Genomic DNA, 15,147 nt, shown 5'->3' with positions numbered 1-15,147 from the left:
CAAGCTGTGCATTTTCACTGACAAGTGAAGTTTTCCCACAACTTGCTCGACAATGTCTGTTCCCATTGCATCTACTCTGCAGCAAATAGAGTTATTTGACAAAGGCACGGTCTTTAATTTCTCCATTGCATTTTTTCCAGCATAGTCTCAGCCAGAATTACAGTCGCTGGAAGGAGCAGGTCTTCAGCGATAGTGAATGTCTTCTTGGCTTTAGCTACAAGCAAAACACTGCATAAGATGCCTCCAGTGCTTTGGCTTACGTTGTGGAGGCCTCCACATTGTGTCTTGAGATGATCTGAATTCAGACAGTTTTGTCTTAAAAAAGTCAGATGGCTTACGAACGTGTTACATGAAACCAACGAGTTGATTTTTGCTGCAAAAACTCTTTTCTTTTCCGTCAGAAAGGGAAAATGGGTAAGACACAGCTTGTTGTCCTTCTTGGTGGAGGCATAGCCAAGGTCAGAATCCGGCATGTTTTGAGGCACTGACAGAGATGAGATTTTTCTGTCCCTGACTTTGTTTTGTCTTACCCTGATCTAAAGATCTTTTAGCCCGTTGTTTTTTCCTTTATTTCTCTATTTTAATTAACTTGTATCAAACTGGAATTTCTTGTGCTGGGAAATTCATCAAGTCTACATATATCCATTAGTGAGCCCTTAAGTATTAAAAACCATCATTTTATGATTGTTCAAGGCTGAATTTGTTGAGTAAATGAGAGATGTTACTGATGCAAGAACTATCTTGTCATAGTAACCAAAACTGGAGTTCCCTCACCATCAACAATGAACAAACTTCAGAAAGTTGGATTACTTAAAAATAAAATAAAATGCGCTTCCTTAACTTTAAAAAGATGTCTTAAGATAGAATTAACTCGTAAAATACTCTTATCTAAATGTTTCATAATTCAATCATTTGTGTTAAATAAGCAGAACAATTAAATTGAAGTATTTTAGTTGCTTCAGCATTAATGTGTGAATAATCATATCATAGCTGCCTCCCCCTTAATTTCTTCTTTCGTTTTTAAATGTAGGTGCAAATTCATTATGGTTAAATAAAATGGACACTCTGAAGTTAAAACATTAATAAAATCATAAAACCCATTAAAGCAGTGTGATTTAGCTCTTAGCTCTCAGCATCAACATGCAGTTGCGGTCACTTAGAAGCAAGGTCTGTTTTGATTTGTGTGGTTGTTTTGTACAAATTTCTTTTCAGACTTCCAAAACACAAACATAATCATTATTAATTTATCTTTTTATTTGGATTAATTACAGGGTGGGCCAATAGTTCACTGTAGGGGGGACCCTGAATAGTCGACTATTCGACGACACAAAATGTGGTTATGAAACAATGGATTATTCCATTCTGGCTCTGGGGGTCCTGGATGTCTGATTTTACATATAGATGCTTGGTTTCTCCCAATAAACCATGATAAATAGCCTATTTTGGTATAAATTTAAGCCTATTAATAAATACTGTTGCTAAAAATGTGAAAATGACCTATGTTCTTTTAATCTATTTACTTAGTGTGCAGGATTAACCCCCTCTCCCTCTTAGACTAACATCTTTGCTGGACTTTAAATCTATCTGGGCATCAGAAATACAACAGTCTGCTCCTGTTTAACCATCAGCATCATTTACTTTGAATATTTACCCATTTGTTGTTTTTCATTATAGACGTTCAGTCCGACACAGTCTGACACAGCGCCGTGTAAGTGAAACTATAGTTCTAAATATACCATCAGCTATTGTCAAAGAAAGATACAAACAAAACACATTGATGTTAGAACAACAAATACTTTTAATAAGATGCTCCTATCAGAAATCAGAAATCACATCTCTCAGTAACCCTCTGCCTGACACGCGTGACTGATCAGCGCTGGACTCACGTGCATCCGCCGCTGTCTGCTTCATGTCCATGGCTCTCCACCGGATCAGAGGGTTTTTCATGAGCAAAAAAAACAAACAAAACTGATTAGACCATTAGTCAACAATAGGCAAGACCTAAACCAATCAGATTCAACGATAAACATTTTTAGTCGGGGACACTCCTAGTTCACTGTTGTCTGTTTGATCACAAGTCAGACAGAATAGCTCATTAAAAAAAAGTTTGCATTAGTCAAGGCAACTTAATTGATTTATCACCCTTTAAAAAAGAATGAGTAATTGTTGTCTGTTAGCCATGCTAGCCTCGTTAGCTTTACCGAGCCTGTGGGCTCACTCGATTAGCAGTGGCCAAGGGAAAGTATTGGCACCTTCAGCAGCCATCCCTCTAGAAACATGCACGTGTCAGTCCACCAGGCGCAGGTTGGACCATGGACGCTAACTCTTTAATAGTAACTTCCTTGTCCATATTGCCCGCTAGCAGCGACGCAATGTTATTTTGGTTGGTGCTAATTCTGTCCTCAGCCTCTGTTACACGGACTGTATCACTTTCACGTCAGCCTTTAGCCCTTGCATCGCATTTAGGAGCCCATCAAACCTCGACACAAAGTGATCCCTCATCGCCTGAATTACAGTCAGAACTGATAAGAATAATTTCAAACGTAAGTCCCCATGCCTGCTTCGCTAGCACTGTTAGCTCCTTCGGTAGCTTGTTTCAAAGGGGCTCAGCGTTGAGTCAAACTTCAAAATAATTTTGAGTCTGCTTGGGTGTTTTTAGTGCTATTGGAGTCGTTGCATTAATGAAACTGGAGGTAATGCACACGTTAATTAAGACTGCTTAGCTGACCACTTTGAGCAAATTCTCCGTAGGATTTCTGAAACATGACCACTCAACACTGCACCATAACTGGAAGTCATTCAGATTTTCTTGCATAATAGGTCCTCAGGATTACCATTACGAAGCCACATGTGCTCAATGATGCAGTAATTGAGGAACAATATGAAAAAGATTTATTCATGATTTAACAGATTCTGTTTTCATGTCATTTCATTAGCAGAGTGAGTGGAATTAGCACTAAAATTGCACTTTTTATATTTTAACCAACCAGTGGCTCAAAAAACAAGCTGAAGCCAGGCGTGCAGTGAATGCAGATGTTGAAGAGCTGGATGACATGAAGGAGGAGGAGAGGAACCCTGACTGGTTAAAGGACAAAGGAGAGTAAGTGAAGTCTGCTCTCAGAACTACTACTATTTATTTTCTATGAACCATGGGAACACTAAATCGACTCTTTGCTTCAGCAAATGTTTTGCGAGTGGGGACTACCTGGGTGCAGTGAACGCCTACAGCCTGGGGATCAGGCTCAACAGAAAGATCCCAGCTCTGTATTCAAACAGGGCTGCTTGTCATCTGAAGTTAAGCAATCTTCACAAGGCCATTGAGGATTCCTCTCAGGTCTGTACTAAATCTGTGTTCAGCCACTGCATGTTTCAAAATGTTTTGCATTAAAGACAGTTCCTTAAATCTGACATATCTTAATCATGTTGAGAAAGAGTTTGGTAGCAGCTTATCTAATAATAACCATGTTTATCAGTTAGATTCAGTTTCTACTGTATTGATGTGAGTTTTGTTTACTTCACTTTGTGAATCATTCTCATAGTAAAGCTGAATCAAGCTATTGTGTAAAGCCAAGTTCAGACCAAAGATTCGCAACGAGACAAGTTGAAACTTGCAACTACTTGCAACGGTCAGGTCTGCAACGTTCTGAAACCTGCTCGTGTCCCAAGGAGACGAGGCGAGACGGTCTATCATCTCCATATACATGCACCTGACTGTACTTCCCTCTAAACTCCGACTTTTCTGGCTTTTTTTGTAGCTGGATATCTGTAACGTTCACCTGCAATGTTCTAAAACAGTTTCATCGTGTTGCGAATCATTGGTCTGAACTGGGCTTTAAGTAGGAATTATCATTTGCTGACATGTTTCTCTGCAGGCCCTTGATCTATTGACTCCACCAGTTGCTGCCAATGCAGCTGCAAGAGCCAGAGCCCATATTCGCAGAGGATCTGCTTTTTGCCAGCTACAGCTTTATGCAGAAGGTTTGAACAGCAACAGTACTATACACCTTTGAAATATATGTCTTGGTAAGGATACATTCACAATAATAAACATAAACTAACTTGCCTTGTGTTTAAAGGCATAATGGTAGGGTAACATCATTGTTTTTTTCCGAAATAATGACAGAAGTTCTGAACAAGTGACCCATGACCACCTACTCTATGCTTTTAAGCTGATCTACCTGTGACATGTTTTCTCAGGGCTACAAGACTATCAAGCTGCTCTAAATATTGACCCTCACAATGAAGCACTGCAGGTGGACACACAGAGAATCAGAGACATTCAAGGCACTGCAGCTAACGCCGAGACACAGTAAAACACTGAAAATGTACTGCACATATTATGTATGGCTGTTTACTGTTCGTGTTATTTGTCTGTTAATAAATGACAAGATATAACCAAAAGGCTGCTGCTTATCTGTAGTCATAAAGTTAAATACTTTGTTTAATCCCTGCTGTAGCCATAGTGATTCAGTCTTCAAGCTGTCACCGGCTGACTTATTGGAAGCTGGTAAAGGTATGTCATCTCTACAGCACTGTGTCAGGGCGGGACGATGGTCTAGCTACAGACACAGCTAAGCGGACAACTCCCTTACAAAATTTAGATAGTGGAAGGGGATGTTTTATCCAAGCACTGCCCATCTGGTGACTAGTTGGCTACAGACCTAGGGTCCGTTTCACAAAGCAGGTTCAAAAAACTCTGAGTCTAACCCTGAACTCTGAGTTGATCTACTCTGAGATAGGAAACTCTGAGTTTTCAGTTCCAGAACAGCAGATTTGCGTTAGGTTGATCAACTCAGAGTAGTTTGACCTGGAGTTAAGCGCGTGCACCACAAGTAAAAAAAGACAGCATCAATGGAGCCCTGATTCGACGAGTCACAATGGCAACGGGGAAGCGGAGCCCTACGCTAAAACTGCAACTGTAAATATGAATGCGCTCATACAGAGAGTTTGAGCATGTTTGAGCCGAAAGTGTAACACTGCTGCAGCAGCAAAAGAGAGGGAGACGGCGTGGGACAACATTACTGCTCGGGTCAGTGGGTAAGTTTAATGGTAGTGGCTGTGGCTGTTTTATATGTTGTATAAAAAACTCCCATTTGCAAAAAAACGCAGCGCAACACACAATATCTGCTGTGATGTGAGAGCATGACTTTGGTTGTTAAAGTTGGAAATGTAAGAACGGATAAGGCTGTGTATGTAAATGATAGTCTGTGACATGAAACGGTATTGTGCCGTATTCAGCCCTTGCCGTGAAATGCACTATAGATGATATTCTGGATCAGAAGGCTATATAGGGGTAGTTTATATACCGGTAACCCGATTTAAAGCACACACTTTTGAACCTATGAATTGCAAGAAAAGCTGGGATTATATTTAGGAAACGCTAAGTCAAATACATTCAACTTGCTCAAAAGATCCATTTCATTTATTTTGTAATTATGGCTGCAGTATATTAAGGACGTCTATGCGCGGTCTGATAATCATCTCCCGACGAATATTTAATTCTCTGTGCAGTAATGCTGCACCTTCATCCACGGGATCGTTATCAAAAGGACATGTCATGGTAGTGAAATAGTCGCCACCTAATATAACTTCTAATGTCTGATTTTTGCAATGATTTTCTGAAAAAACAGACGACAGAACTATACTACGCCAAAACTCGCCTGCTGACTGAATGAATGATGAAATCAAACACCGTGTGTGGCTGAAAGAGGGCGGAGACAGAGAGAAACTCAAGGTTTTCTGAGAAAAACCTGGTCGGGACCAGGTTAGCTTCTTTCTCTTTCTACTGGATCTTTCTACTGGATCTTCCTCCTGCTTTTCTCCAACTCTACGCGATCCTGATCCTGGAGACCAGCCTACCGCTGTCCCCTCGGCCCTGGACCTGGCCTATGGTGTGGGATCACCACAAAGGTTAACCAACCGGTTATCCTCAACTGAGCACAGCACAGAGCGATCTGTTTCCTCTTTTGCCTAAGAGCCACAATCAGACAAGAACTACCACGGAGCTTCCTTTCTTCACCCAGCCACTGGCATCAAGCAACGCAAAACATCTCCCATCTCATGGACTGGTAACTAATCACCAACTGGGCATTACTACATGTTATAGGACTGTATGAACGGCTAGATACCATTGTAACTTTGTCATAAGAACTGAGAGATCAGGCTTCCGGCCTTTGTATAACAAAGAGAATGTTCACACCTTCTCCGAGCCCCCACCTCTTCTCTTTGTCTCTCTCTCTCACACACACACACACGCACACACACACACATACACACACAAACATACGTTTGCTGTTAGCTTTAGTTAGTTTATTGTGTTTTGTTTGTTGCATTTATTAATCTGTTAATAAATGTTTGTGTTTACCATATGTCTGATTATTTAATATTACACAAAGATGAATGAGCCAGCTTCTACTAAGAAAAGAACTTTTAAATCCTTCAACTAATTAAACTATTATATTTATCGGTGTTTAACCCTTAATTAGTAGTTTAATATATTTTACGAGACTTTAATATTAGTTATCACTCCCCTATGACGGTGGTGCCCCGAGGAACTCTGGTTTAACTAGAGTCATTTTTATTATTATCTTTGATAATTATTGGTGATAACTAATATTTATTTATTTATTTAAAGTTTATTGAGAATACTCAATCTCATAATCTGAACGTGAGTCAAGGCCCTATCTTTGATTGGTTCTTCGTGTGACGTTTTTAATAAATTGAAGTTATTAATTTTTAGTAATTTTTCTTTATTAATTTTCTTTATCAAATATTTCATTTGATAGTCACACTATTGATCCAATTAAACCCAAAGTACCTACAATAACAAGCTCCACTTTGAGTACCTACAACACTGAAATATGTACACGTCGTTGTTTCTGTATTAACAATTTAATAATGTCACATATGATCAGTCACAGCAGCCATATTTTTGAAAAGCAATTACTGTCATTTTTGGTCCTTATTTATATTACTGATGACGTTGTTTGAATGCAGGATTTTTACTCATACAGTGTTTTTACATTAATGTATTGGTACTTTTTCCAAAGGAAAGGACCTAAATATGTCTTCCACTAAAGGCACATCAGTCTTGATGCCTGATCAGAGGCTTTTGTTAAGTTAACATCAGACTGACAGCTCACTTCACTCCACTAACTCTACAGATTTTGATGATGCTGATTTCAGATTGAAGGGATTTGGAAATTGCCACTTTTCTTTATAAACACGCTTTCTGTGAAGGCCCTTTTTCGCTTTGAATCTGAAGTGCAAATTGAGGTCAACTGATCAGACCACACAGTGGGTCAGGACCCAGTGTTTGGTCATGGTTAAGGCTGGTGTGAGTCTCCAGATAATTCTGGAAAAAGTGGTGGTTTTATTCTAACTGGGCTACTGTCTGAGCCTTTTTGAATTCCTTAAGCATGACATAATACAGACTCAACTCAATGCAGGTTAATCTACAAAAAGGAATATGCCAGCATGAAAATGTGGCTCCACAGAAAATATTTTTTTGTCAGTGCACTGATCTAAGCAGATCAGAGCTCCACTCTGGCCAAGTATGTGACTGTGAAGTAGCACTTGAAGACCTCGACCACACACCCTGCCCTCTGTCAGTGGACACAATTGAAATCTGTAAACACCCCGCAAAGCTGCTTTTGTTATTTTTTTCTTCTACCAATTTTCAGTTTTTGCTAATCTCCTAATCAAATGTGCCAAAAGCTTTCCAAAGAATTACAAATGGTTGAAATTCAGCATGAAAAGAATGGCATCATTAAAAGTCTTTGATTTGTAATCGAGCTGCATTGTGCTAGGGCAGTTTGACTGAATGATTGTCAGTGAATGACTTCTCTAAGTGTTTGAAAAGATCAACACAATTCCAGCATAGACGACTGATGAGGTTTTGCTATTACAAAAGATTAATGAAAGTCTTTGGAATGGAGCAATCGGAGATGCATGCTGGGAATTCACTGGACGACTTAGCTGTGGTACGAAAAGTAAAATATTTTGATTGCATTTCCTTCTGTTATAAATCTGTATGTAGAGCAGGAGGCAAAAACCTCAGAGGCCCAATTTAGTTGTTCCTTTGTTTAAATCACATTTACAAATTGTATGGAAGCCCACAGGGGGCTTTAAAGGTGCTGTACTCGAAATACTGAAAAAGAAAAGTGAGCTGGGACTGCCTCCACACATTTCTCATAGTTAAATACTGACGCTTTGTCACAGCCCTAAGCGACTCATTCCAACGCCAAGGTACTCACATGCATGGCCAGGTCTATCAAACAAACAACCGAGAAACTCGGATTACAACACACACAAGGGGAGAGTGACTTTATTGCTCCACCACATCTTTACATAGAAAATGTTTGTTTGCTGCTATATTAATCTGAATGCTGAGTACAGAGCCTTTGTCACCTTGAAAAAGAAGATGTAATTCCAACAATAGCATTCAAATTTTCATTTTTATTTGAGTAAAAATGGAAATAATGATGCAATAATCTCATTTGCATTTTCATTTCCACATACCGGTATGGCCATTCTACGAACATATTTGAATAATAATGGGAAAGCTGTGGGACATGTCCTTAAGTTACACTCCGTTGTATAGTAGATAGCATTCAAATGTTGATTCAAAGTTGAAAATGCAATATAAACAATGTAACTGCATTTTCTATTTATGCAAGTAATATTTTGCAATTTTCTAACAATTTTAAAATGAAAATGGCATTATATTGCTGCAGTTTCTGAGCTTGGGATCAATTAAGTATTTCTATTGTATTGTTTCATTCTGCTCTATTCTATACACCCCTAACGTCCACTGAAACGTAACTGCTCTATTAATGCCTGTCACCAGGATGGAGTTTGAGGCAGACACATGTGAGTAGGTGAGAGCTGAGTCAGCCAAGTCTATCCTATCTATTCTGGCTTATCAATGGAGACAATGAATGATCAACTTTTTGAGGTTCAAACCAGAGTGAGTGCCACCGGGGATCATTTTGCTTACGGCGACGAGAAAATCACAGTGCTGCAAAAAACAGTTGATATGCTGGAGTCCAGGTAGAATACCTGGAGACTGTGCCGGTATGACTTTCCAAAAGGGTGGCTGTATATGTATTTTTTGCTGTATATAACTATATATGTTCATTAGGCCTACTGAGTCTCGCTTCTCCAAATCGTTCGTATCTTTGTTTTTGCTGGTTTTGTTTGTTTGTTTGGACTCTGTATAATGACTACAGTGGTAAAAATGCTAATAATAATAATAATAATAATGGTGATTATAATAATAATTCTACTTGGGGTGTCACTGACTAAAAATGTTCTTCGTCCAATCTGATTGGTCACGTCTTGCCTATAGTTGACTAATTGTCGATTCAGTTTTAGTTTTTTTTGCTCATGAAGAACCCTCTGATCCGGTGAAGCCATGGACATGAAGCAGCTGTAGTTTCACTTTCACGGCGCTGTGTCAGACTGTGTCGGACTGAACGTCTATAATGAAAAACAACAAATGGGCTAATATTCAAAGTATATGATGCTGATGATTAAACAGGAACAGGACTGTTATTTCTGACGCCCAGATTATCACGCTGCGGTGAGGTCTGTCCTGTCTTTGGGTTTTGTCCTGTGAATTTCCTGTTTTATTTTGAAAAGTAACTATCCTCTCGTTCCAGGTCACCTGCTCTTCCTCTTGTGTCACCAGTCTAACGTCTTTCCCTGATCCTTGATTGTTTCCACCTGTGGCCCCCTCCCTTCATGTGTATATATAGTCCATGCCTTCCCCTGTCTTGTTGCCAGAATATTTCGTACCTTGTATTGAATGTATCCAGCGTTTTTCCACAGTCTTGTTCATGCCATTGAGTTCATTGTGTCCACGTTCAGGTGTTTGTATTCCCCGTTTGATCATAGTAAGTTTAACCTTTTGTTTTCTCTTGTCTCCATTGTTTTTTCCTCCTGGTTGGAGCGACCTTGTTTAATTTCTCATTTTGTTCACTTTGTTTTTTGTTATTCCTCCTGTACTGAGCGACTTTATTTTGTACTTTGTTTCATAACCATCAATATTTGTTTGTTCCTCCTGTGCGGAGTGAATTTTTGTTTGTGGCCTTTTTGCTCTGTGCCACGTTCTTGTCGTCAAGAAAATAAATTCAGTTTGGATCCGCGAACCTCCGCATCTGAGTCCTCATTCCTGCCTGGGTCTGACAGATAAAGTCCAGCCAAGATGTTAGTCGAAGGGGGTTAATCCTGCACACTAAGGAGAAGATTAAAAGAACACGAGTTATTTTCAAAAAGGAAAGGGAAGTTTGTGGTCCCCTGCTCGAGCTTCTGCCCCTGCGACCCGACCCCGGGTAAGTGGTTGAAGATGAGATGAGTTATTTTCACATTTTTAGCAACAGTATTTATTAATAGGCTTATTTATACCCAATTAGGCTATTTATCATGGTTTATTGGGAGAAACCAAGCATCTACATGTGAAATCAGACATTCAGCACCCCCAGATCCAGAATGGAATAATCCATTGTTTCATAACCACATTTTGCAACGATTTGACTGAGATTGGCACAATCGTCGAATAAACTATTCGGGGTCACCCCTAAATTCTAGTAATGATAATAATACGTTTTTTTATTTTTATAGTTAATGATCCCCTTCCCTCACTATAACTTCATGCCCCTCACCGTTTTTAGTTCATACAGACTGACCATGCTCAGATTTTTTATTTGTACATTTTTGTTTAGTTGAGTTTTCTGTGTCCTTCCTTAAATTAATATACTGAGTTATGGTTTCTTACCATACACCTCGTGCTATTACTTTTTCTTTGTAGTCTGGCTTCATCAGATCATGTACACATCTGACATTTGACCAGGCTGGGACTGGTCTGACCAATTGGACCCAGCCTGGTCAGATGCAGTGTTTCCTTTTTACTAAGCTGACCCTGAACTGCACATGGAAGTGAGCGGCAAGCGGGCGACAGAGAGAGCACCAGAAAGGACGGAGGAAGCGGCGTAAACCAATAGCATCCAGCTGCAGACCCGGAGTACAAGCCCCTCACTTGACAGAAGTCTCTCACTTGACAAAGCCCCTTGCTTGCCGGAAGTGAAAATGTAGTTTTTTTTACTTTATGCAAAGTCACGCAATAGTTTTTTTTAATAGGTTATTTAAACTTTTTTGAAAAAGCACAAAAAACATAGCAAGTTAAAGGAATTGGTTTTTTTTTTAACTTTATTGAAAAAATAAGTTTTCTTTTTTTTGAAAAAGAACATACAGTTCCCCTCAGTCAGGTCTCAGTCCTTTATACACAGTTAGTGTATCCTACAGTTAATGTACTCCTGAATATTGTGACATTACAAAGATAAAATTAAAAATCAAATATTACAATGTGGATGTTTTTGTGAAGATAAACATCTGCAAAGTTTTAATGGAAACGAAAATTAAATGCAACTTTGATAAACAAATATTTGAAAGCCCTTTATCACAGGGTGACATGAAATTTCAAAATAATAGTGGGCTGTAGGAAAGGATGATACTTAGTCAGTCCACTAGCACAACAGTCCTGTGACTGCCAATAAATATTAATAAAATTGAAAAATATATGAATTTATATTAAATGATTATATGTTATGTGAAAGGTCAGTTCATTTTAAAGAAATCACAAAATGTAAACTGTAAATGTTAAAGCAGACAAATTGTGAGATGGTGCGGAGTTCGATCAGCAGACACGAGTATGGATTAACAAAGTTTAGTTTAATAGCCTTTTAATTTTGATTTCATGATACAATTTTAGAATTCAATAATCAATAATCATCTAGGCAACAATACATAAGTTATTTTGTCACTTTTTACTTCAATCTTAATGAGGCAAAGTTAACCAGTTTGTAATCATTCATTCATCTTCAACCAATGAATCTGGATCTGAATGATGAACACTGACATTTTACCTCAGGCAAAAGCACGTTAAAGACAAAGGCAACAGAATCTATAGGTTGTCTCGCTCCTGGTGTGTCTTTAAGGAGTCCAAAAAGAAAAGAGACCACTTCATCAAGCTGCGTGTCATCATCAAAGCAGATGGTGGCCGTTTGCTTTTTTTCCTTCCTACAGCGAATGCAGATAGCCGGTGGTGATGGCCTGCAAATAAACATCACTTTAAAATGACATGGCATTGATCATCTTCTGATAAATGCTTTAAGATGGACATCCAGTGAATGCCATAACTGCTAATGAATTAAGTGCCATATAGATACCTCAAGGTGTTGTCTTAGTTTAGTCTTCCCTGAGAAGCGGAAACACTGCTGTTTCCGCTTCTCCTGCTCCTCTTCTACCATTTCCTGTAGTTTCACAGAGCAAATATTAAAATTATACTAAGCGCAGTTAATTCCACATACTTGGATGGCTTTTTACTGACTTCTAGTCTTTTCATGCTCCCTTAGATCCATTGTCCTAAAAGTAAACATTTTAAAATGTAGTTATGCTTAGTAAATGCTTGATATAAATTGGGGAGACTAGATAGCATGCTTGATACTAATAACTAAATCACATACTAACCAACTCAGCCAGGTTGATTGTGCATGGTCTCTTTAAGTCACTGTGCTCCCTGATGACGTGATCATCCTGTGTTGGCTCCTGTTGGCCACATTTATAATATAATGAACTTATAGTAATGTCATGAAAATTTACATTACTACCACTATTTAAAATTGTAAAAAACACATTAGTTTCTTAAACAAATAATGTCCCAAACCTTTCCATTTTTGTCCTCCGCTTGGCTTGTCACCTCCTCCTGGACATTAAAAACAGCTGTGTCCTTTTGAGGAAAGTATTTATTTTTTTAACCATGTCAAACTGTTAGAAATCAATCATTTAAGGTGATTAACATACATAGACGTTTATAATATTGGACACTTAATTCACCTCTCTTTCGTTTTAGTCTGAAGACTGGTGGAAGAAGACCATTCAGCATGCTTTCTGCCTCCTTGGAAAAATGGGCAAACCTTCTGCCATGTCTGTAGAACAAACAAATAGTCAAAATATGACAAAAACAGACACAGACCCCTCCAGCTGCAGGTTTTCCACTAGCACTGCACACCACCATCTCCGCAGAGCTGCCATGTCATCCTAAAGGAAGAACATTGCCACAAATACATAGTGCTTGTTTGTATTTTTCTGTTGTACGGTAACCTCATGATTCCAAAGAGATATTATGCATGTTTGATAATGTCTACTTACAACAGTGAAGTCAAATGGTGCATCCATATACGGGTTAAAGAGAAACATGCCGAGGCTGGCTTGTCTTTTCATCACTGTGGTGCTCAGGGTTTTCATTAGCACTGGCAGTTTAATAAGCCTTTAGCGGCCGACACAACAATATCAGCGCAGGAAAATCCCTTACACATCTCACAGGTTACATAAAAACTTTATCAGAAATGTATTTGCCACAGAGTGACAGCACTATCCTCAAATTCCCGCGCATCAAAGATTGCTAGTTAGCTCGTAGTTAGCAACATTATCAACATAGCAAAGCTTACGTTGTTCTTAAACGTCTCCATTATCTTCATCATGCTCAGCCGTGACAGCGAGTTCGCTAAAATTCCCGCCCACTTACTGATTCACTTCCGTCAAGCAAGGGGCTTTGTCAAGTGAGGGGCTTTGTCAAGTGAGGGGCTTGTACTCCGGGTCTGCAGCTGGATGCTACTCGCGTAAACACGAGGCAGAAGATTTGAACAGACGAAATGTTTCCACACACACATATATGTATGTAGGTATATATATGTATATATATATATATATATACGTATATGTGTATATATATATATATATATATATATATACAGTGGGTACGGAAAGTATTCAGACCCCCTTAAATTTTTTACTCTTTGTTAAATTGCAGCCATGTGCTAAAATCATTTAAGTTCATTTTTTTCCTCATTAATGTACACACAGCACCCCATATTGACAGAAAAACACAGAATTGTAGACATTTTTACAGATTTATTAAAAAAGAAAAACTGAAATATCACATGGACATAAGTATTCAGACCCTTTGCTCAGTATTGAGTGGAAGCACCCTTTTGAGCTAATACAGCCGTGAGTCTTCTTGGGAATGATGCAACTAGTTTTTCACACCTGGATTTGGGGATCCTCTGCCATTCCTCCTTGCAGATCCTCTCCAGTTCTGTCAGGTTGGATGGTGAACGTTGGTGGACAGCCATTTTGAGGTCTCTCCAGAGATGCTCAATTGGGTTCAAGTCAGGGCTCTGGCTGGGCCATTCAAGAACAGTCACAGAGTTGTTCCGAAGCCACTCCTTCGTCATTTTAGCTGTGTGCTTAGGGTCATTGTCTTGTTGGAAGGTGAACCGTCGGCCCAGTCTGAGGTCCATAGCACTCTGGAAAAGGTTTTCGTCCAGGATATCTCTGTACTTGGCCGCATTCATCTTTCCTTCAATTGCAACCAGTCGTCCTGTCCCTGCAGCTGCAAAACACCCCCACAGCATGATGCTCCCACCACCACACTTGACTGTAGGGATGGTGTTGGGCAGGTGATGAGCGGTGCCTGGTTTTCTCCACACATACCGCTTAGAATTAAGGCCAAAAAGTTCTATCTTTGTCTCATCAGACCAGAGAATCTTATTTATCATAGTCTGGGAGTCCTTCATGTGTTTTTTGGCAAATTCTATGCGGGCTTTCATGTGTCTTACTCTGAGGAGAGGCTTCCGTCGGGCCACTCTGCCATAAAGCCCTGACTGGTGGAGGGCTGCAGTGATGGTTGACTTTCTTGAACTTTCTCCCATCTCCTCACTGCATCTCTGGAGTTCAGCCACTGTGATCTTTGGGTTCTTCTTTACCTCTCTCACCAAGGCTCTTCTCCCCCGATTGCTCAGTTTGGTTGGACGGCCAGCTCTTGGAAGAGTTCTTGTCATCCCATACGTCTTCCATTTAAGGATTATGGAGGCCACTGTGCTCTTGGGAACTTTAAGTGCAGCAGAAATTTTTTTGTATCCATGGCCAGATCTGTGCCTTGCCACAATTCTGTCTCTGAGCTCTTCAGGCAGTTCCTTCGACCTCATGATTCTCATCTGCTCTGACATGCACTGTGAGCTGTAAGGTCTTATATAGACAGGTGTGTGGCTTCCTTAATCAAGTCCAATCATTAGAATTAAACACAGC

General features: G+C 39.5%; 1 protein-coding gene and 1 long non-coding RNA gene across 2 annotated transcripts in view; one reads left to right on the top strand and one right to left on the bottom strand.

Annotated features, from left to right (window-relative positions):
- Nucleotides 1-4,313, top strand: part of dnaaf4 (dynein axonemal assembly factor 4) — a gene marked incomplete at both ends in the record, with an annotated part of 67,261 nt that extends 62,948 nt beyond the window's left edge. Inside the window, 4 exons of the mRNA XM_083916970.1 lie at nt 2,991-3,100; nt 3,181-3,334; nt 3,873-3,978; nt 4,198-4,313. Coding sequence (XP_083773096.1) covers nt 2,991-3,100; nt 3,181-3,334; nt 3,873-3,978; nt 4,198-4,313 — 486 coding nt within the window. The remainder of the gene's footprint in view (nt 1-2,990; nt 3,101-3,180; nt 3,335-3,872; nt 3,979-4,197) is intronic.
- A 7,484-nt stretch (nt 4,314-11,797) lies between these two features.
- Nucleotides 11,798-13,543, bottom strand: LOC310949607. The gene is made up of 5 exons (XR_014593280.1): nt 13,509-13,543; nt 12,895-12,986; nt 12,725-12,787; nt 12,228-12,606; nt 11,798-12,111 (listed from the first exon to the last, which is right to left on the bottom strand). It is a non-coding gene; the product is annotated as an uncharacterized lncRNA (long non-coding RNA).
- Nucleotides 13,544-15,147: the final 1,604 nt, after the last annotated feature.

The sequence above is a fragment of the Echiichthys vipera genome, assembly GCF_963691815.1.
Source record: "Echiichthys vipera genome assembly, chromosome: 7".
NCBI classification, from domain to species: Eukaryota; Metazoa; Chordata; class Actinopteri; order Perciformes; family Trachinidae; genus Echiichthys; species Echiichthys vipera.
Note: the sequence above shows the minus strand (reverse complement) of the source record. Positions and strands in the feature narration are given on the sequence as shown.